Consider the following 21,437-nt stretch of genomic DNA (forward strand, 5'->3'; position numbering starts at 1 on the left):
AGAACTACCACTAAATTCACTAGAGGCACGATCTGTTCAATTCTGAAGAGGTGCTTCGAAAGCTCGATTTGCGCTTCGGGATCACACGATCCGCAAATCGACTAGTTGGGCGAAGTGGTGACTTAAGTCAACACTTGAGGTGTCGAAGGAGTCTGAGTTTTACAAGTGGTTCAGGGGGTCTTGTCTCCTCCCTCGCGTGTGCGAGAAAGTGTCGTCGACAACTCGTTTTGTGTCTCTGAACTTCCTGGACCGGATTCGCAAAGCCAGTAGTTGCGCTAAATTGTGGACCTCTTTCAGCACGATGAGATGTCCGATCTTTATTCGTTAAAGGAGAGGTCGTGCATATAGTCGTGTTGATATGAGGTCGTTGCTGACAAGAGGATTCGAAAACGAGTATTGTCTTCGAGCTCCCACTATTGAAGCGAAGTGTGTTAAACAGTTTGAGGTGGGAACAAAGGTCAGTGGCCTCAGATGGGCTCTATGTCCTAAGGGGTACAAAGTTACTTGTAACTTGTATCATGAGTCGTCTAGTTGCACCCACGGACCCAGAGAAGCAAACTGAGGGGAGGTGATGGCTCGCCGTGCGGTGGATTTAACAACTAAACACTCGCTCTTTCCACAAAATTGACTAATGATCAGTAGATATCAACAATGGACTGGTCAATAGACTGAGTCGATTTGGGGTCATTTCTAAATACCTCAAACCCTGAGGCCTGAAAAGCTTTGTTTTGGTTCAAAACTCATTCACGATTTTCTCCAGAATTTTTAAGTAAGGTTACATGAGTAAATTTGAACTTTTAGGTTTGTATGAGGAAATTTAATATTTTGTACTGAAACATCAACATCATTTATGTTTCATTTGTGTTTTTGCTTATTCATAAATTCCGTGGAAATTTTTCGCTGAAAAACTTTGTGCAAGACCGTAACTTCGTTTCTTTTTAGGCAAAAAAGTTACAAGCTGTTTAATAGGGGTATGTCTTTTGGCATTGAAAAACAATAAATTCAATTGACATCACTGCTGGTTCCTCGCAAAATATTACATGAAAAGTAGTCATACAATACTTTGCTTGGCACCCAGCAGTGATGTCAATTGATTTTTTTCAATGACACAAGACATTCAGCACCTAATAACTTATTTGTCTAATTATATACGAAACAACGATCTTGGACAAAGTTGTTGAGCGGAAAAATTCCTTCATTCCATCAAAATTTATAAATTGGCACAAAAATCATTAGCAGGCTCAGTTCCACAGAAGAAACAAAAATGATGTTGATTTTCGGTACAAAATATTCAATTTTCCCATACAAACCAAAAAGTTTTAATTTTCTCATGCAAACGTTATTTAAAAACTGTGCAAAAACCATGGATGAGTTTAAACTAATACGAAGCTTTTCAGACCCCAGGGTTTGAGAAATTCGAAAATGACCAAAATTGGCTCTGTCTACTTGTCAAGCAGTAGGTGAGATGTTTACAGTTTTTAAACACACTGAGCAAGTCCAATTTATTGGCACAGGTCAGTCCTAGAGCCAATTGTGTGATATCTTTGAGCTAATTGGAACCACTTAATCGGAATCACTTGTAAGATATGAAGAAAATTATTTCTTTTGTATTTCACTACTCTCACTCAAACCCATTTGTCACTTTATTAATTTAGAAGTAAAATAAAACATTCTAATAAATATCAAAGGGATTGATAAAAATTATTGGATGTAATAGCTTAATTTCTTCATTGGAAAAACATTGCTCACAAAAATCGTGCTACATAGATAACAGCAAATAATCTCTAACTCAAACAAGAAACAGTCACCAATAAGGGTTACACGGAGAAAAAAAATTACTCTGCCAATCATGATCATCAAACATTTAAAACCCTGAAAAAAACTTTTTGTTTTAGCAAATTTTGTTTGTAAAAATAGACGATAGATCAGAGAAAGTAGAAACACATTGATCGAACTAAAATTTTAAAACCAATAAATAAGGAATTTTTCAAACTATCAAAAATAATACACTGAAAAACATTCGAAAAATAATGTAACGTTAAACAACAGCTGTTGAAAACCGACATCGAGTTCAAAACCAAAGCGCCCGTTTAACGAACAACAACCTTGAGTCTAGACTAGTATCAACATTCTCTAATTGGGAAGGGGGGCCTTAGATAGAACATTGGAAAACAAAATTTTACACTCAAACACATTGATATATTTTTGAAAAAGTTAATTTTACTTTAAATTAGAATTATACTAAGGAATTGTTGGGAAATGCAATCGTTTATCTACGAACAGTGATTTTAAGTGACTTTCGAGTCACTTAAAATCCCTTGCGTTCAATAACAAACGTTTTCCTTGGGAAATGTTTGGTACGTTTGTTCTATCATCGACAAGGAATCGGAATCGAAAAGGGTGGTTTTTTGCCTAAGGCCTGTCCTTTTTTTTCATAAACTGTAACTCATTTTCAAAACTTTTCTAACGATTTTGTTTGTTGCACATCTAGAACTCACTAAACTCACCGTCGGAATTTTTCTTGGACAGAGCCGTTTCCGCGACCGAGTCTTCGCTTAGGCTCGGGTTCATCGGTCGACCATTGTTGGTAACTTCTTGGTTGTTTTTGTTTTTGTTTATGTTGTGGTTGGATGATTTTACGCGTGATTCAAAATCAACAAAGTTCATACGTGGGAGTGTTGTTTTACGCGGTTTGGAGGGTGCATTTGCAGTTGCAAACCAAAATGTCGGGGCATGATGAGGTTTTTTTTTCATTTAATTTTTTGTTGTTGCAGTTGATTTGTTGATGATGGAAATCGATAATGAGGAATCATTTTGTTGTTTTATTTTACAAATTGTGTTTTAATTTCGAATTAGGAAATTGAAAGAGAAAAAGATAAAAATAAATAACCATTGAGGTAATCATGTATGTTTTTTATGGTTTACAGGAGTTTAGGGTGTATGGATTATTCGATATGATAGACGACACATAAATTTCTACTACTGGTACACATTGAGCCTTGAAATAATTTATTTGCCTTTTCACATTATGATGATGGATGATAAAAAATCTTTGGCCTAGATTTATAATTTCAAGGTTCAATATGTTCCTACTACTGGCATGTTTATGAAAATGATAACGATTTTAAGATGCAGTTTGGGCGTTTATCGTTTCACTGTGTTTTTAAGCAATCCCTTTAGCAGGTGTACAAATGCTTGCTCATTGATTTGTTTTGGTTTTTCTTCACTTGAAGTAGATTTATGAGAGAATCAAAATTGGCACAAGATTCAAGAGTCACATGCATCTTAGGGAAGAAAAGTTAGCAAGAGGGGCATCCCATAGCTGAGAATTATTATATTGATAAAAAGGGTTTTCAAGTTCGCGCAAAGTACAATATTGGCGGTGGAAAGTTTCGCTTGTTTTTGAGTTGTGATTTGCATTATTTTGGTTAAAGCTTTTCAAAAGATTTTTAAGGTGCTTTTAGGTGTCATAATTTTTAAAAATTTTGAAGCGACAAAAATCTTATACTGTAAAAATGGATGATCTTCTCACTCTCAACGAATAAAGCCTTCAGTCAGGAAAATAGGATTTAAATTTTTCAAACTCACAGCAACACTAGCACATGTTATCTCAATGTGTGTTTCTTTTCTGTATTTAAAGTGTGTGAATTTTGAGGGAATCACTAGAGGGAATCATTTGAGGGATTTTTTTTTCTCAAATTTGACAGCACCAAATCAGTGAAAATTTTGATATCCTTTCGTTTGTTTGTTGATTGTATAGTGATGCTTGCTCTTGAGGTGCAAAATTTTGACAACCTATGATTGGATTCTTCGTTAACTTTTACTCAACAATCTTGCACAGCTATTTTACACCTTTGAGTTTTTAATGAACCATTGAGAAAAATTTAAATTGTATTCCTGAAAAAATACAGAGAAATCAAAGGAAATTGTGGGTGGCTTCCTTTCAGAGGATTTTGAGGATTAAAAACATAATAATGACTCACTCCAGAGGAACACACGTGGTTTCAATTGTTTGTTCGTGATAATGAAATGAATTTTCCTGCTTTTTATTCCGAAAGCCATGGATTGTTTAAACAATCATTGATGAGCTCGACAATAGGGGGAAAGTTCATATAACGCTCCATGTGTCAAATACGCGACGTTCGTGTTTTCAAGAAACTTTATCATTTTAAGCTTGTGAAAAACTTTTAACTTGTTTTAATGCTGTGATCTGCCATGGCCAGTACGATTTTTTTCCCAGATAATGCCACTGAAATAAAAAATCCCTCATTAAGCTTTTTCTTTATTTCGACGTAAACTTTCAGACACTTCCTATAAGGTGTCATCTGGCGAAGGAAAATTAAGAAAACAATGCTTTACTAAAATGCTCAAAATAGTATTATTATTCAAAACGGAAAATTTTCATCGAAAGTCAACTAAAAGTGTAAGAACCACTTCTTAGGAATAATTGAGCCCAAATAAATCAACTTAGTTTTTCTTAAAATTTCGTACCTATAGCCCATTTTGATTTTCCTTCCAGTTAAAAATCTGTTAGTATTAGTGTGTTTTCGGTACTCGGTTGTGTTCAGCTCTTTGGCGCGTATTGAATATAAACTGGCGCGATTTCGCAACACAGTTTAGTTTAATGGCTTTTGATAAGGTTTTCCAAAATTTAGCTTTTGAAGTAGTAAAGGGTTTCAAAAAATGAAAAATTATTTGCATTTGTAGAAAACATTTTTCTTCAACAAGTACACTCGTTTTTACTCGAAATATTCATAAAATACTTAGCAAACTGCCGATTTACTTCGATGGGGCATAACAGAGCATCTTCCCCTACCAATTTTTTAATGCAGCACCCATGGAAAAACATTGAAAAATTCCGTACTGGATTCGGGATGAGTAGAAATTCAATTATTGGGTGGTTGTATGAAGTGAGTGTGTCTGTGTGTCTGTTCTGATCTGATGACCGGGTCGATGCAATTATATCGGATTTATGTCCGCCATTTGATAACGCTTCAGGTGGAATGTTCAATCATAACACGTATTGTTGGTTTTCTTTTTGCAATTGAAAATACCATAAATTCGAGTTAATTATCGAACGTGGGACGGATTGTTTTATTTTTTTTTTTCGAAGGATCTGCTGTTTGGGATGCATCACATGGTGATGTCCTGAGCTATCAAAATAAAGTGTATGTCCTTTGTCTTGGTCCACACTGACACTGACTGCTTGTTGCCTCACGCTATAAATGCACCCAATGAAGAGGTTGCCAAAATTCAATGCCGATCGGAGCTAACTATGTGCCGGAAATGTGGTATAATCTGCATTGCGCTAAAGATGATACGTTTGCTTTCCCGTAACTGGCAGAAAAAATCGAGCGCTCGTGCAAAATTATGCAGGACCACTACAGAGAAACATTCAAGCGAAACCAGAAAACGTATATTAGAATTTTCCTTTGACTGGATAACTCATCCCAGAAACAAGAAAATAAAAAAAAATAGCCGCCGGAGAGTATCGAACTCATCTTAGATTTTTATCTTCAATTTGCCCATCCGGCAGCTACCACCTTAGTAAAATGGAGAACGAGGGTTAATTGCCATAATCGCTCTGCAACGGCCCCTCATAAAAAAAGCGCACAGTGTTTGTCAATATTGTCTATTGATGGGAGAGGGAATCGGAAACGAAAAACTGCTTTCCTATTATCGCCTTACATACGCCCGCATAGCATTGTCCGAGCGAATCAATTAATTCATTCATTGTTTCCAGGGCTTGTGATATAGCTCAGTTGGCAAGTCTGTTGTCTCCTGAGCCGATGTCCACGAGTTCGAGCCCAAGAGCAAACATCGAACACAGTTGTACCGGATAAGTTTTTCAATAACAATCCGCCAACTGTAACGTTGATAAAGTCGCGAATGCCATAAAGATGGTAAAACGACTATAATCGAAAAAAAAAAATTCATTGTTTCCATCATCGTCCTTGGGGTAGGGAGGGACATGAAAACGTTTTTGTTTTGTTTCCTTCAGTTATACACAATTCGGTTACGCTTAGAGGTTAGTGCCGGCGGACTCAAATCGAATCATCGCCGCTGGCATTCACATCTTGTGCCAATGACGCTACAATATTGAGAACTCATTATTGGAGTAAAGGATGAATTTTGGGTGTGATAATGTTGTTGAGTACATATTTTCGGTTGTCATATTTGACTTGTGGTTAGTTTGATTTCGAAGGGATTATGGGTGCTTTGAGAAGGATTATTGTTTTTCGGGCACCAGAAGAATTGTGAAAACAGTTCATCAGATATTCGAAGTAGAATGACTCTTTCGTCTCAGGATACTCATCAGATTAGTGGATCCGTGGGTACTCAAGTCACAATTTTCAAAGACAGAATAACTCAATGACATTGTCGGGGAGTTCTTCAGTAGCTGTTCTACTCAGATACATCTCGACCCTGGAGTTATAGCTACGCGTGAAGTTGCAAAATTAAAGCAAGACGTTTCTTACAAAATATCTCTATCGACAAGAGTATTCGACTGTTGAGGAATGTCATCGAAGTAGGGTGACGTTAGTTGTCGGGAAAGTTGCAGGAGTCGGCTAACGGTGCAAAAATTGCCAGGAATTAAAAAAAAAGACATACACCGTCTTAGCCGATTTAGGCTTTACAGACTGAACAAATGACGTGGACATCTTTAGACTAACGTTAAACATCCAGTACCGAGATGGGAATCGAACCAATGCCATCAGGTTACCAGCGATTACCGTCCTACCACGCTAACCACTCGATCACCGAGACGTACTCATGTTTATTTCATGTATGTTTCAGCAGGGTGCGTAAAAATGCAACCGGCATGAAATACTTATATTAACCCTCTGACCGGGTTCAAAGGAATCAGACGAAAGAACTTTGTGTCAGATTTCAGGATCCGAGATATGCAACTCCCTATCAATCGATATAGAATTCGTATAGAATACTGCCGTCATTTGATGTCTAACTTGAGATCAAGGCAAGAGGAAGCTGGGTCATTCGATGGATCCGATAGAGTCTACAGACGAATGATCATAAGACCGAATAAATGATAGGAGGAATAGATGTTAGGTCGAACGATCACTAGGTCAAATGGTTGTTAGGCTAAGTGGACGTTAGGTCGAGTGGTCGTGAGGCCGAATTGTTCTTAGGGCGATAGATGCTCGGCCAGATTGATAGGCTGAAAAGATGATAGGCTGAATAAATTCCAAATGGAACAGTGCAATGGTGCAAAAATTTATCAGAGAGTTATTAGTACTGTTAGGCGATCATTCGGTCTATTGACCATTTAGCATAAATTTAACATCCATCCGGCCTACCGTTCCACAGTGCGGTGATCCCATAGAGCCGATGGACAAAAGTCGTAAAAAGTTTTAATTCGATAAAATATTTGTTTAAATGTTCAATTATTGATAGTAAGTCAAAAAAACTGTGTTTTGAAGGTTTTGTCTCAATTTTGATTTTTTTTTTTTGATTCCATGTCTCAATAACCCATATTTTGAAGATTTTCAATCTTTCTTATAAAAGATCCTTTGTATATGTCAAATATTTGCATTCATGAACGATTATGTTTGGCACTGATAATGTAACACATAGAAAATAACTGAATACAACAATTTTCTTGCCAAGCGAATATGGAATTCACGGGAACTTGGCCGATGTATGCTTTATCTTTGGTAAAATATTTCAAAATTCAAACCACGAAGCTTCGTATAATTTTTCAATGAGGTTTAAAAGCCACAACCATATCAAAAATCCATGTTTGTTCCAAATCTTTTTTATAATATAAAACTGATTAGATCAAGAAGAAAAATTCACTTGATTTCGGTTTTCGTTTTGCCACAGCGGTTCATTTTCGAAAAATGTTCATTCCTGTGGTGTAAAAATGACCCTCCGTAAATTGCTCATATCACTGTTAGCGCAAAAAAAACGCAATTCAGCAAGCATAGTGGGTGTTCAGGATAAAATTCCCTAGCATTTGACTATAAAATGGTAGTGACGTCTTGTGACGCGAATTTGTTCTGACTAGCTGAAGATGAGCAATTTTTGTTGATGAAATTTACAAAAATAATTGTAAATTCAGAGGTGGCTGTAAAGATCAAAAACGAATTTTTCTCACTCAAAAAACACAATACAACACGCGTTGAGTTTTAATCTTCAACTTGTAGAACGAAGAATTTGAATTTGCTGCGAAACTTGTCAACGGTAAACAAAAGTTTCAAAAAAAGTGTATGTTTTCGAAAAAAAAATTTTTTTCTTGCCTTCTTAATGCATCCACTTTGAATCAATGCTGCGCGTGTAGGAAGCAAAATTAAGTCAAAAACATGTTCGTTCATGAAACTCCAACCTCTTTCCAATCGATTGGTAAAGTTGAATTTAAGGTTTGATAAACTAAAATTTTTGACTTTTGTCCACTGGTCACCGCACTGTGCGTTCATTGCGTTATCTCATACTAAATTCATTCGGTCTAACATATTTTAAGCCTACTGTCCTTTCGGTCTAGCGACCATTCGGCCTAACTACTATGTGGCCTAGCGACCATTCGGCCTAACGACCATTCAAACTATTGACCATTCGGCCTGATGATCACTGTCCTATTCGGCCGCCCAGCAGACATATTTGTTTTCACATTCTTATATTGCTATATTATGATATACGCTCCTAGGGTTACTATATTCCGAGGATCGTATGAATGTTGAAAAGTAGTATTTACCTACCAAAGTGGAGGAAATGTATGTACATACATACTTACAAAAATTTAATTTCCTTCTAAAGTGATGAAAACTAAGCCAATAGTGCTTTATTCGACACCTTATTCGTACCTATCAGGAGAATGCAAGAGATCGCAATATTTTTTCTCAAAGCCCTAAAATTGTTGCTAGCGACCATATTTTCCAGTTCTCACATTGGTCAATATAACTCAATTCCCTTCTGATTTTTTGCCATTTAGATGTACTGCTGGTTGCAGAGAAAACATGACGATGATTTTCTCACTTTCTATCATATCCGATCAAAACTGACTTCAGAATACATTTTTGACGATCTTTTCACTATCCAGCTGGAATTGCAGTTCGCAATACCATTGTAAAGGATTTAAGTTATCATTTGTGATACGATTCATGTTTACTGGGCGAACATCCTTCAGCCTGATAACAACAAATTTACCGATAAAATCACCCGTGAGAGAAAATTTCACCGCAAGCACACTTTACTTACGGTTATCAAAATTGAATTAGATCTCGATGAGTTAAGGATAAGTTTTCGCTTAGGGTCAAGAGAATTTTTTTCACTTGTTTGCATGAAACCAAGGGCGCGGAAAGTTAGAATGGACGCAAATAACTGGAAAACCACACTCTATGCGTTCCTTTTCTTCTAGCTTACAGTTTAGACCATGGTGCATCTAGTATGGTGGTCTCAGATTGGCAAAAAGTAAACGAGAGTGGATGCGGAGGAGAGAGTGAAACGTAGCCGAAATTTTGACAGCTGTTGACAGAATGTTGGCTGGCTGCTGGCTGGCTGGGACTCTAGGTGCCCTGATTTGTTTGTAGAGGACGGACTTTTCCCAACGTCAATATATTGCTCAGACAAAGATTTTCCTTGATTTTTGCCAATATAATCCACTGAAACGGAAAAAAATTTCCGGCTGAGTTCCGGCCAATTTAGCAAATTTGGAAAGAGGTTGAATCGAATGACGACTTTGCCAGCTTGGTCGGTAGCGGTGGGTAACATTAATAATACATTACTCATCACCAATTTACTTTATTTTGCGAAAATAAGCAACACTAATTTTTGCACCATTCGAAAGCTAGGACTTTCTTTTTTCATTTGAGCTCAAATTTGAAATCATTCATCGGGGGGGCTAGAGCATTTTATTTTTTGAAGATTTTTAAATTTTTGTAATGGTTTTTTCAAAGAAAAAATCATACTAATCAAAGTGAAAACGCTTGTCTTTTGTGGCTTTTGCGTTAATCCAACTCCATATGTAAATAACATGATACAATTAGAAATTTCCGTGGCTTCAACTTTGTAGAAGATATAAAAGTGATACAAATAGTGAGAAAAATGTTGTAATGTGACAAACAGAGCGATGATTATTGCATTTGAAAAATATAACAAAATTTCTCATCAATGATTGCTAATTTTAGCTCAAACTTTAAATAATCCACCCGAATATCAAAATGAAATATCTTTGTTAAAAATATTTCATCGTTTTTGATGATGTCTGAAAATGTTTATACATTTCACTGTCAATCGATTGGTAATCCTTAGACACGAGTACCACAAGGATGGTAAAGTGTCATACAGTACCGTTCATAATTGTATAGAAATTGAAAGCACGCGCACTGTCACTTCGACTTTGAACATCCATAACCTTTTACTCTGATGATATTTTTTGATTAAATTTCTGCGTTAGATAGATCATCCATCACACTATTATGTCACAAAATTTGAGCTTTCTATACTTTGTGTGGCCTGAGTTACAGTAGTTCTACGAATATCGGACTTTTTGGACTTTAACCATTGAAATTGCAATATCTCAGAAACTACGTTACGCATTTCATTGAAATTTTGCAGAGAGTTTGTTGAAACATTAAGTTAGCATGTCTGAAGTTTTTGAAAAGTTCTATCGAAGGGATCAAAAGTTACGCGAGATACAATATTTCAAGCATGAACCAAAAAATGCAATTTATATAGAATTTTGGACGAATGTTTCCATAGGAAAATCATATCTTATGTTCTACAACCAGTAAATCTAATTCTATCAAAAATTCAAAACAATATTGTGAGATTCTGATTTCAAATCACAAATGGATCATTTATTCTATGTTTTCTTTTCTTTATTGCTTTTGGCAGACATTTTTTGACTGATTTGTGGATGGGAAACATATTGTTCTCATGAATCGTCCAAAATTCTATAGAAATCGCATTTTTTGGTTCATGCCTGAAATATGGCACCTCGCGTAACTTTTGATCCCACCGATAGAATTTTTCGAAAACTTCAGACATGCTAACTTAATGTTTCAACAATCACTCTGCAAAATTTTAATAAAAATGTTGCGTAATTTCTGAGATATTGAAATTTGAATGGTAAGAGTCCAAAAAGTCCAATTTTCGTAGAAATTCTGTATCTCAGGCCACATAAAGTATAGAAAGCTCAAATTGTGTGACATAATAGTGTGATAATTGATCTATCTTAGGCAGAAAATTTGATCAAAAAATATCATCAGAGTAAAAAGTTATGGATGTTCAAAGTCGAGGTGACAGTTCGCGTGCTTCCAATTTCTATACAATTATGAACGATACTGTATATAAATATTAATAAATTTTAACTTTTTTTCATGATTGATTGCATAAATTAGGTTTTTTGGAGGCATTCGTGTATGTAAATATGTGGTCAAATTTGAGTTTTCATGCAAAAATTCAAGATGGTACATTCAAAAGTATACGAACAGTAACTAATGTCTATCAATGATTTTTTTCGATCAAAAGATTACAAAATCTCAACATCAACTTTGTTTTTAACAGTTTATATTGGTTAGTTTGATGCAATACTACTTATTATTTGAAAATATTTTCTTATTTCACTTTAAGTTGTCAAATCTTCAGTCATCAGATCTTTTGCGTTTTTTTTATTTCGTTTTCTAAAAGTTTTGCATATGTTCAAATTACCGGAATTTTATTTTTCAAATTTACTAGGTAAAATAAAATAAAAACGCGGCTTTTTTTTCGGCCTTCCCCTGGAATGATAATAAAAAATAACATCGTGTCATGGATAGAATTTATTGCCGTGGCTTGAAGTGCATAAAATACTTGTTTCTACATTTATTTGCCCGATTATGCATGTATTCATAATGTTACATTGCTCAAAGTATCAAAGCATGAAAATTTTCAAGTAAAGCAGGGGAATTTTTTTTATAAGCCGGAACAAATTTGAAATCCTTCTTTTATCACTTGGAGTTGTAACACCAATAAATGGGGAGGTCTTAATAGAAATTAATTAACATTTTTAATTCATTGGAATCGATTGAAAATTTGAAAGAAAATCGTAATCAACAGGTGATATAATTCCATACTGCAACAGTTTGGCTTTCGTTCTTTCAGCTGCACGAATTTTCAAGGAATTAATCAATTTTTTTTAAATACCTAACACTCTATTTATTTCCTCTGCGGTATTTTCGGAAAATAGGGGTGACAAAATCAAAATTTGACATTTGTTGCGGAATAATAAACCCCATAAATGGTCTTTTCTTCAGTATTTTTTTACATAAATTTGATCAGGATTATCTGAAGTTCAAATTATCCTGATCAAATTTATGTAAAAGATTGATTTTTAAATTTAAATCATCCTATCCATTTTTAAATGAATAAACAATCATTCTGTTTGTCACATTACAACTCTTTTCTCTCAATTTGTATCACTTTGATATCTTGTTCAGAGTTGTAGTCACGAAAATTTTCTATCAGATCATGTTATTCACATATGGGGTTGGATGAACACTAAAGGTAAGACAAGCGTTTTAACAGTGAATAGTGTAATTTTGTCTTTGAAATAAAAAACATTAGAAAGGTTAAAAAATTTCAAAAAACTAATTGTTCTAGACCCCGATGGATTATTTCAAATTTGGGCTCAAATGAAAGGGAAAGGTCCCAGCTTTCAAATGGAGCAAAAATTAGCGATATTTATTTTCGATAAATAAAATGGTTCCATCAGGTACACCGTGTATAACCAAATGAAAGTTATCTTGTGTGGTTTTTCGAGGAATCAAAAATTTAAGGAAATTGAGGCTTCATTTGGTTCCTCGAAAAAATCACACAAAAATCATAGGTCTCATTTAGTTTAAAATTTACGAATCCGAACTTATTTTTTTCATAATTATTTGAAAAGTATATGGGAACCAAGGATAAAATCAGCCATAATTCCATTTTTCGAAGCGTGTGGTAGCTCAAACAGCCTTCATTCGATTCTGTGAAAAAAAAAATACATAAGAGAGGTCTGTTTTTGTTCAAAATTTTTTAGCAGAAACCAGTGTTTTTGTGTATTGTTTACCAAATAAAGAGGAATTAGGGATTAAAAAGGCACTATATCTTTGTTCGTGAGCTCGTGTGTCGTCTGAAACTATGTCCGATTTGTTTTCCAGACATTTTTACTAAAGGAAAATATATTTTCATAGATTTGATTCGTGTAGGAGGGAAGACATTGAACTTCTTCGCGGTTTATACCATATTCCCCATTGGGCGATGGTGCAAATTTTACATGGCTAACATAGTCCTTCGTCAATGTTCAAATTTTGGAAAGTAATAAAAAATAATTGTTCAAGTCCTTTTATTCATTTTAGAATTTCTGAGAAATATTTTAGATTTACCTAGTCGTCTTGACCCTTTAGTACAAAGTGTTTTTCTGAGTGTTTGAACATTTTTAAGGAATGAACTCGTGACAATTTCTTATATTTTTCGTATGAGAATTAAGAGAAGTAAGCCTAAAATTTAAGAATTCAAATTTTATCTTGTTTTTCAGCAAAGTACCAACCTTATTTTAAGGATAATCGCAGTTATTTCCACAGATTGGAAATTTCTATAAAAATGATTGTTTCAATCATTCAAAAACATCTTTCTATAAAAATCAAAATGGCATGTCTGTCACATATTTACACATTAGTGAAAAATAGCTTGCAAGATTGTTGTCTTTGAGTTTGGTTACTCACAATTTCCTGTTTTTCATTCAATCCAAACACGTGATAATAAATTGCCCAAAAACTGAAGCGCATTGTACAGGTTTTCTCAAATGGAATGCTGCACTGAACACGTGAGTAAGCTGGTTGAAAATAATAAAACTACAAAACGCTTGTTAGTAATTCCCAAACTAAAAGTTAAAATTGAACAGAAAAAAGCTTAAAACAATCAGATGCGTATGTTTCTACTGCCAAAAAAAATATCACAAATTATAACAAAAACAAAAACCCAAAACAGAGGAACCCTTTATCAACCCCTTACAATTAAATTAGGGTCTGTAAAGGGGGTTAGGATTTTATCGAGCAATGAAACACGCTTAATCCAATAAATAAATAAGTATGCAGTTGAGGATGTCTACTCACCGAGATTCTCGGAGCTCGCGTTGATGTCCGTCACCCGGGGACACCGCCCGGATCGGCCGCCACTTCCGGTTGGACCAGGTCCTCCGCCACCGGAGCCACTGGGGGGTTTCGCGTTCCCCGGGGAGTGCAGCGATTGGCTCTTGTGCCGCCGGATCGTGGGCAGCCGGGCCACGAACGAGGCGTTGTGCTTGAAGCTCGACGACGCCCGCCTGATAAACGAAATCTGACTCAGTCCGTTTCTTCGGTTTGTTTTTTATTGGTTTAAAATTTTTTTGGTTTATTTATTTTTTATTAGGGTAGAGGTGTGTTTTTTTAAGGATTCGAAAGGAATTGTTTGTTTATTTGTGAGAATGTAACAGTGTAGTGTGAAAGAAAGGATTTTTTTTGTACATATTTACAATTTATAATACAGGACAGGGAAGCATTAACAAAACGATAGCAAACAGATTCAGCATCGAAAGCAGGTATCAAAGCACAGACCAGAGTCAGCCAGTTCCAACATTATTACCAGGATTTAAATTGTGTTTTTGGAATCGTGTTTAGCCATTTTCGATCAGAAAATTACAACCGCCACGACATTACAGCAGCATCACGCACGTGCCAAACACAGCAAGTAAACACGTGTGATTTTGTGCCCATCATTTGCAAAAGTTTTTACGTGTTGTTGTGTATCAGTGTTAGTGCATGTAGGCGAGGTGTTTTTGGTTTCAATTTTGCAGCCATTCGATCGTCACGTTCGTTTTTTTTCCGGAGTCGATATTCACAAAGTGCATTAAACATCAATAAAGGCAGCCGCAAAATGGCGTTAGGGCAGCAGCATCAGCATCATCAGCGTCCGTTCATGTCATCAGGGTTTGTTATCAATTATTGCAGTTGTAGCAGTTGTTGTTCGTTGTTGATGATGTGGTTGTTGATGTTGTTGGTTTATTTTCGAACCACCCACAGGAGTGCACAAAACATCAAATAACGTGGCCAGCATCGTGATTCATTTTTTGCATATTCATTCACGGTTCACGCACAGAATACAAACAGAAATAGGCCAGGCAATAAGCGGTATAGATATTTGGGCAGTTGGAGTTCCCGCCGAACGTAAAATAACCGAAAATAGAAAAGAAGAAACGAAAAAAGCAAAAATGAACCAAAATTGAAGTGATAAAAATATAATTTAAAGGAAAATCTAATCAAAATGGAAAAACAAACAGAATGAAAATGAAAATGAAAACAAAACAAACAAATTTTGGGTCAGCAAAGTAAAATGAATGAATCAATGCAGGCACATGCGAGTTAGCAACAAACATACAAATTTTACAGACTAATATAATATGAAGATTAATTTAGAACTCAAACAATCAACTTAAGCACAGGAATTAAAAAAAACATTTGGAAAATTAAAACTTTAGTATCTATATTTTTCTTTTTTACCTTTAAGTTTTTGTATATTTTTCAGTTTTTAAGAATCATGTTTAAATAAAAATTTGAAAATTGGTTTTAAAATGGTTTCACAAGAGGAGTTTTTCCCCTGTTGCTCAGCTTCTTATAACTAACCCAATTCAGACCTGCTAGAAATTAGAAGTCTTGGTGATTCGTTCCTAGAATAAATTACCAATCCCGGGGCTCACATGTCTCCGTCGATTAAGGTTAACTAGTGCCCTGGCCAAATCTTCCATCCACATATTCACGTAGTTATGAGCTAGAAAGAGTGTCGTGCCACATTTTCCACCCAATTACTGTCTTGTTGCTGACTCAGGCAGCGGGAACTGTTTCTGACTTTCCCTCAACCCAACCCCGTAAATAATCTGAAACGTCTTGGCTTCTTGGTAGTTCTACCAAAACCTATCTTAGAGAACGCCTCGCTAACTAAGGATGAGGTCGCTAGAAACCCGGTACCGCAGCATCGAATAATGAACCTTCACACGTGTCACTAACCACAAAAATGGGGGGAAGAACTTGGGTGGCTGAGATTTCAGCCAACCAAATGACTTCAATGGAATGGAACATTCAGAAAATTGTGGCAAATCTTACAACATTTTTTTAAGATTTGTGTTTTGTTCCTGAAAATAATGCTTGTTTGTGAATAAAAAAGTTTACAAGAAAATTTCTTAATAGTTCAGCTCTGACAAAAAAAACCAACATAAAAAAATTTGAGCAATTTTCTAAGATAAGTTATTACTCTTATGTTCCATACTAATTTTAAATACTAATTAATTCCCATCGCCCCCAAACAATTGTATTTTTATTGTGTCATTGTGACTATTTCAGCCCATGTTTTTTTTTCAAACTTGCGTAGCCCTTATTTATTGTTTTTAAAAACAGAAACATGAAACATGATAAAAAATACTTTATGATTTCAAGCTTGAGAAATATTTTTTTTATGAACAGGAAAAACTATTTAATTAAGGAACATTGAAACTTAAGTATTTATTTATACTTTTGATTACGTTTAACTGTAAATTACAATGAGAATAAATTTAAAATAACTCAGTTCGACTGAATGTGTGTCTAAGATGACTCGGAATTTATATCTCATGCTAAAAAAACCTGCTGAATCAGATAACCTGGAGAAAGTTGAAAATGCCACGTTAAATCAGCTATGAACAATTTTTGTTTCAACCATGTGCTTATGTCTGATTTAAATGCGTCTACAGGTCAGAAGTAAATAACACTATTTATGGTTGAATTGACGCACTTTTGTTGTTGAGTTGCCATAATTTTATCCGGTGACAATCGATTTCTTATTTCCTGGTTATAAAATATGAGCTATCATCAGGAGTTGCACCCATTTTTTGCTTAAAAAAAAAAAGCACTTTATCTACTTTCGTATTTCAAAAAATTTTAAGATTTCGAATCTCGTCACTCAAGTAAGGATGGGTAACACGACCCACAGTTGATGAAAAGGCCTTTTCCTGGCATGTTTCATTTGAATGTTTCCGCGATTTTGTTTTAAGATTGGCCTACTGAGATTAACCGTCTTCAATATTCAGTCTTTACACTGGGGAAAACTTGAAAGTTGTCACTTTTCTATGCTGTACAACAAAACAAAACACAAAAAATATAGATAGCCATGTCAATGTATTTCTTTGGAAAGTTTCTCTTTATACTACTACGTTTTTTTAAGTAAGCGCATTAAGGACTGCGAAGAAATCTAACCGGGAAACACCGAAAGCATACTATATCTCAGAAACTACAGAATTCTACAGAAGTGTGTTTAATTAAGTCGAATAAAGTTTCATAATTCAATAAAAAAAATTGGTCAACAAATCGACTTAAAAATAACACAAGCAATAAAGGGGAGACCAAAGGACATCCGGAAAGTCAAAATTTGAATCAAAAATCAAAAATGATTGCGAATTGCTTGAAACGTCGAGATCTAGTGTGATCTAGAAACAAAAATTTTTGTCAAAAATCGACTTTCTAGGACTTTGGCGTTTTACCGAAAATCGGCAGATTTGTTGATTTTTGAGGGTAAAAAACTGACTGACACTTTAAAGCAACCCTAAATCAAGTCCGATTGAGCTGAAATTTTGCATATTAGATTTTTGGGCCAATCGAAAAAAATGTATAAGGTCATCCGTGTACATATATGGCTTTCCACCTAAATGTTTATCATTTCAATTCAAATATGTGCTACAGAAACATGAAAATAAAAATTTTTTTAATTAAAAAAATGGTTTTTTTAAACTTCAGTTTTGTTGATAAACAACAAAATCTTTACGAAGTTTTAAAACTTTATTCATTCGCAAACATTATTTTGGGTCTTTATTAAATGGTTTGTTAGATTTATAAATCGTATTTGAATACCTAAATCAAACGATTCGAAAAACTTGACGAGTAACAATGTTAAAAAAACTTCGATCTTTTTCATTATTTTTTTCCTTTGATTACCATAGTATTAATGTATAACATAAAAGATTAAAATTCATATAAAGAATTGCAATTCTTCGAATCGAGAACAACAAATAAATCGAAACAATTTTTGTTGTTTGGTGTTGATCACCACACTTTTCTATGGATTTCTGTGATTGATGTTTTTCTGTGATTGATGTAAGACGAAATTTAAGTTGCTGTTTTTTACTACTGAACTACTGACTACTGAACTTCAGCCATCTTCAGAAAAAAAGACTTGTTTTGCCGCGTGTTTCCGCATGAAAAAATAGATTTTTCTTTCTTAACAAGAAACAATTTAAAAAGAGGCATCTATAGCTTTGATAAAGTTAATATATCTATACTAAGATGATAAAATTTATTCTATTTCAAAGGTAGAGAGGAAAATCACATTATTATGATCAAGATTTAATAGAGCTCCACTTAGTTTAGAGCTTTAAATTTGATTATATAAAAATTTCAATTTACAATTTTTATTTTTCGGAAGCAAAACTAAAGCTTAAGCTGCCAATCGCCGTGGTAAACCTGGTAACCGTTGGATAGGTGAAAGTGCCAATAAAAACATTTCTAAAAATCAGCTGCTAGCTTTTGCTAAAATAGGTTTGAGTCAAATGTTTTTTAATTTAAAAATGTAAATATTTAAGTATTTGTGTTAACAGTTTATCACCGCTGGTTTATGATTTTAATTTAATGATTAATGGCATTTCGGTGAATTATACATTCTAATAGGAAGAATTTCAAATGAAAGTAATGAAAATTATAGACGGATAGATTAGATTAGGAAGCATGAAAGGTGTTGAAAATGAGCCAAGAGCGTGATTTGAGAAAACTTCTTGCCGCACAAGACCATTTGTCCCACATCGTATTATTGTCTAGAAGAAGCAAAGTCGATAGGCTGACTTTGCATTGATCTATACAATGATACATGGATGGATCGAAGCACGTGTTTTTCGTACCCCGATCGGACAAAAGGAAATGTACGGCCGGCTCAGATGAAGTTTTCTATTGCGAGAGCTGGTTCGATCGATGTGTAAGCTGTTTTCGGGTGTTCGTTGTTTGCACGGCGACGCTACTACTTTTATTGTTTCGCGCACTTTGAGTAACCGTCAACGTCCCTACTTCTTAAGCCATGCACATCAACTGTTAACACAAAATCAATTGGCAAAGAAAAGGGGGGAAATATGGGGAAATAAAAATGCAGTTCACTAATTGATGTGCATGGCTTAAGAAGTAGGGACGTTGACGGTTACTCAAAGTGCGCGAAACAATAAAAGTAGTAGCGTCGCCGTGCAAACAACGAACACCCGAAAACAGCTTACACATCGATCGAACCAGCTCTCGCAATAGAAAACTTCATCTGAGCCGGCCGTACATTTCCTTTTGTCCGATCGGGGTACGAAAAACACGTGCTTCGATCCATCCATGTATCATTGTATAGATCAATGCAAAGTCAGCCTATCGACTTTGCTTCTTCTAGACAATAATACGATGTGGGACAAATGGTCTTGTGCGGCAAGAAGTTTTCTCAAATCACGCTCTTGGCTCATTTTCAACACCTTTCATGCTTCCTAATCTAATCTATCCGTCTATAATTTTCATTACTTTCATTTGAAATTCTTCCTATTAGAATGTATAATTCACCGAAATGCCATTAATCATTAAATTAAAATATTTAAGTATTTATACTGAATAAATCAAGACTATTAAGCTTCGACATATCTGAATTCTTTTTTAATCGATTGTTGTGTACTTGCAAAAAAAAATCGTTAAAAAAATGTTCAAAACAACCGGGCAAAATTCATCGCTGATTTCGAGTAAAGTGATCAAATTGGACTGTAAATAGATAATTTCCAACCAAGTTGACCATTCTGAGGTGATTTACGGGAAGCTTAAAGTTTTTTTTGATTTGATTTGTTTCTGGTTTTAAGCCACAAGTTTCGGTCGAGAAGCAACATCCGAATCAATTTACTACTCAAGAGTGGTTTGGAAAAAAGCGAGAATGTCAAGAACCTGATTTTGACATGTGTAAAAATCGTCTAGAAAAAATAATCCAGTTTTAATATCCATACATCTGACATGGAGAAGTTTCGAATCCCTTACTTAATTTTGTTAAAACTATTCATGTACAATTGGAAATTTTTCAATTTTTAAGTACTAGGCTAAAGACTTTTTTTTGGCAATAATATTAAAAAGAACCAAAAATTGAAAAAGTTTGTTTCTTCTTGTAATCAACTTTTCAGGTTTAAATATTTAAGAAAAATCTTTAAATAATTTTTGCTACCATTTTTTTTTATTATTTTTAACTACTGTGTGCTGTGTAGCCAAGGATGCCAAAAGTACATACAATCATTCATTAAATGTCGCATAACTAATATTTCAATTTTAACCTTATTTTTTGGAAACTATTTCAACGTTTGGAATTTCATTTATTTTTTAGTTTAAATCTTAATTCCTGTAAATATTTTTCTGCTCTTGTCTGTTTATGTGAACCCAGGTTTTGGTTTTTTTTATTTTTTATTAATTTCAATTCATTATGAGGAATTAAACGATTACAAGTTTAAAGTAATCTGAGATTAAAAAGTTGGATGCAAAAAACTGTAGAAAATCAGCTAGCAAAGAAAAGATCTTCATTTTCCTGATACATAAAAATTTATTTATTTATTTACATAAAAATCTGAAGACCCGTTCGTTTGAAATCATAAATTTGAATCATTTAAATTTTTAATGACGTACATATTGTTTTCATGAACAAAATTTAGAAGAGTAACATTTTCGAGTCCTTAAATTTGAGGTAATTTAAAACCACATAATTCTGGATTCTTGAAATAATTTATTAAATTTAAGGAGAAGTTACATGTTTAGCATTTTCAACACTTTCAAAATACTACTAATATGAAGTTGCCAAATTTTTTTCAGCGGGTATCCAAATCTTGGAAATTTTATTTAAAAACCTGCAAAATTCGGACATTTGATTTCAAAATTAACTACAAAAATCCGGGAAATATCTAGGCAAACTTTATCAAAGCCCAGGAATTACTTAACAGAAATTAGGAAACAAAATTTCATCAAAACTCATCGACAAATTTTGAATCGTTTTAAGGCTTCCAAAAAACCCTTCATGATTTTTTTAAACTTGTTCAAAAAATTTCGATTTGGAGGCAATAAAAAATGTTTACAACACATTTAGTTTTTTGTTGTTGTTTGTATTTAATTTGTTTTAAATATCCAGTTAAATCTAAATAAATATTCAACGGTTGGGAAAAGAACTCTTCTTCAACATAATTTTAAAAAAATCTTAACTTTTAGGTTCGATGGCATTTCTTTTATTCTTTTAAATTTTGAATTCAAAATAAACATTTTATTTTTTTTTTCAATTTTGACAAATGGCAATTATTATTATTATTTTTTTTTTGGCAATTATTATTAAATTTAGACTGCTAAGAATTCTCAACCTTGATTTAA

The 21,437-nt window shown here is 34.2% G+C and overlaps 1 protein-coding gene across 14 annotated transcripts in view; it reads right to left on the reverse strand.

The window, feature by feature from the left end:
- LOC129751553 (potassium voltage-gated channel subfamily KQT member 1-like) overlaps positions 1-21,437 on the reverse strand; it is a 705,179-nt gene that overhangs the window by 217,118 nt on the left and 466,624 nt on the right. For 7 of the 14 annotated variants that reach the window (XM_055747116.1, XM_055747127.1, XM_055747117.1 and 4 more), the window contains one exon: positions 14,094-14,302. In XM_055747116.1, the coding sequence (XP_055603091.1) occupies positions 14,094-14,302 (209 nt within the window). Of the gene's footprint in view, positions 1-2,507; positions 2,595-14,093; positions 14,333-21,437 lie in introns of all 14 variants that reach the window. The other 7 variants (XM_055747130.1, XM_055747121.1, XM_055747119.1 and 4 more) reach the window with 4 other exon arrangements.

The sequence above is a fragment of the Uranotaenia lowii genome, chromosome 3 (assembly GCF_029784155.1).
Source record: "Uranotaenia lowii strain MFRU-FL chromosome 3, ASM2978415v1, whole genome shotgun sequence".
Classification (NCBI taxonomy): Eukaryota; Metazoa; Arthropoda; class Insecta; order Diptera; family Culicidae; genus Uranotaenia; species Uranotaenia lowii.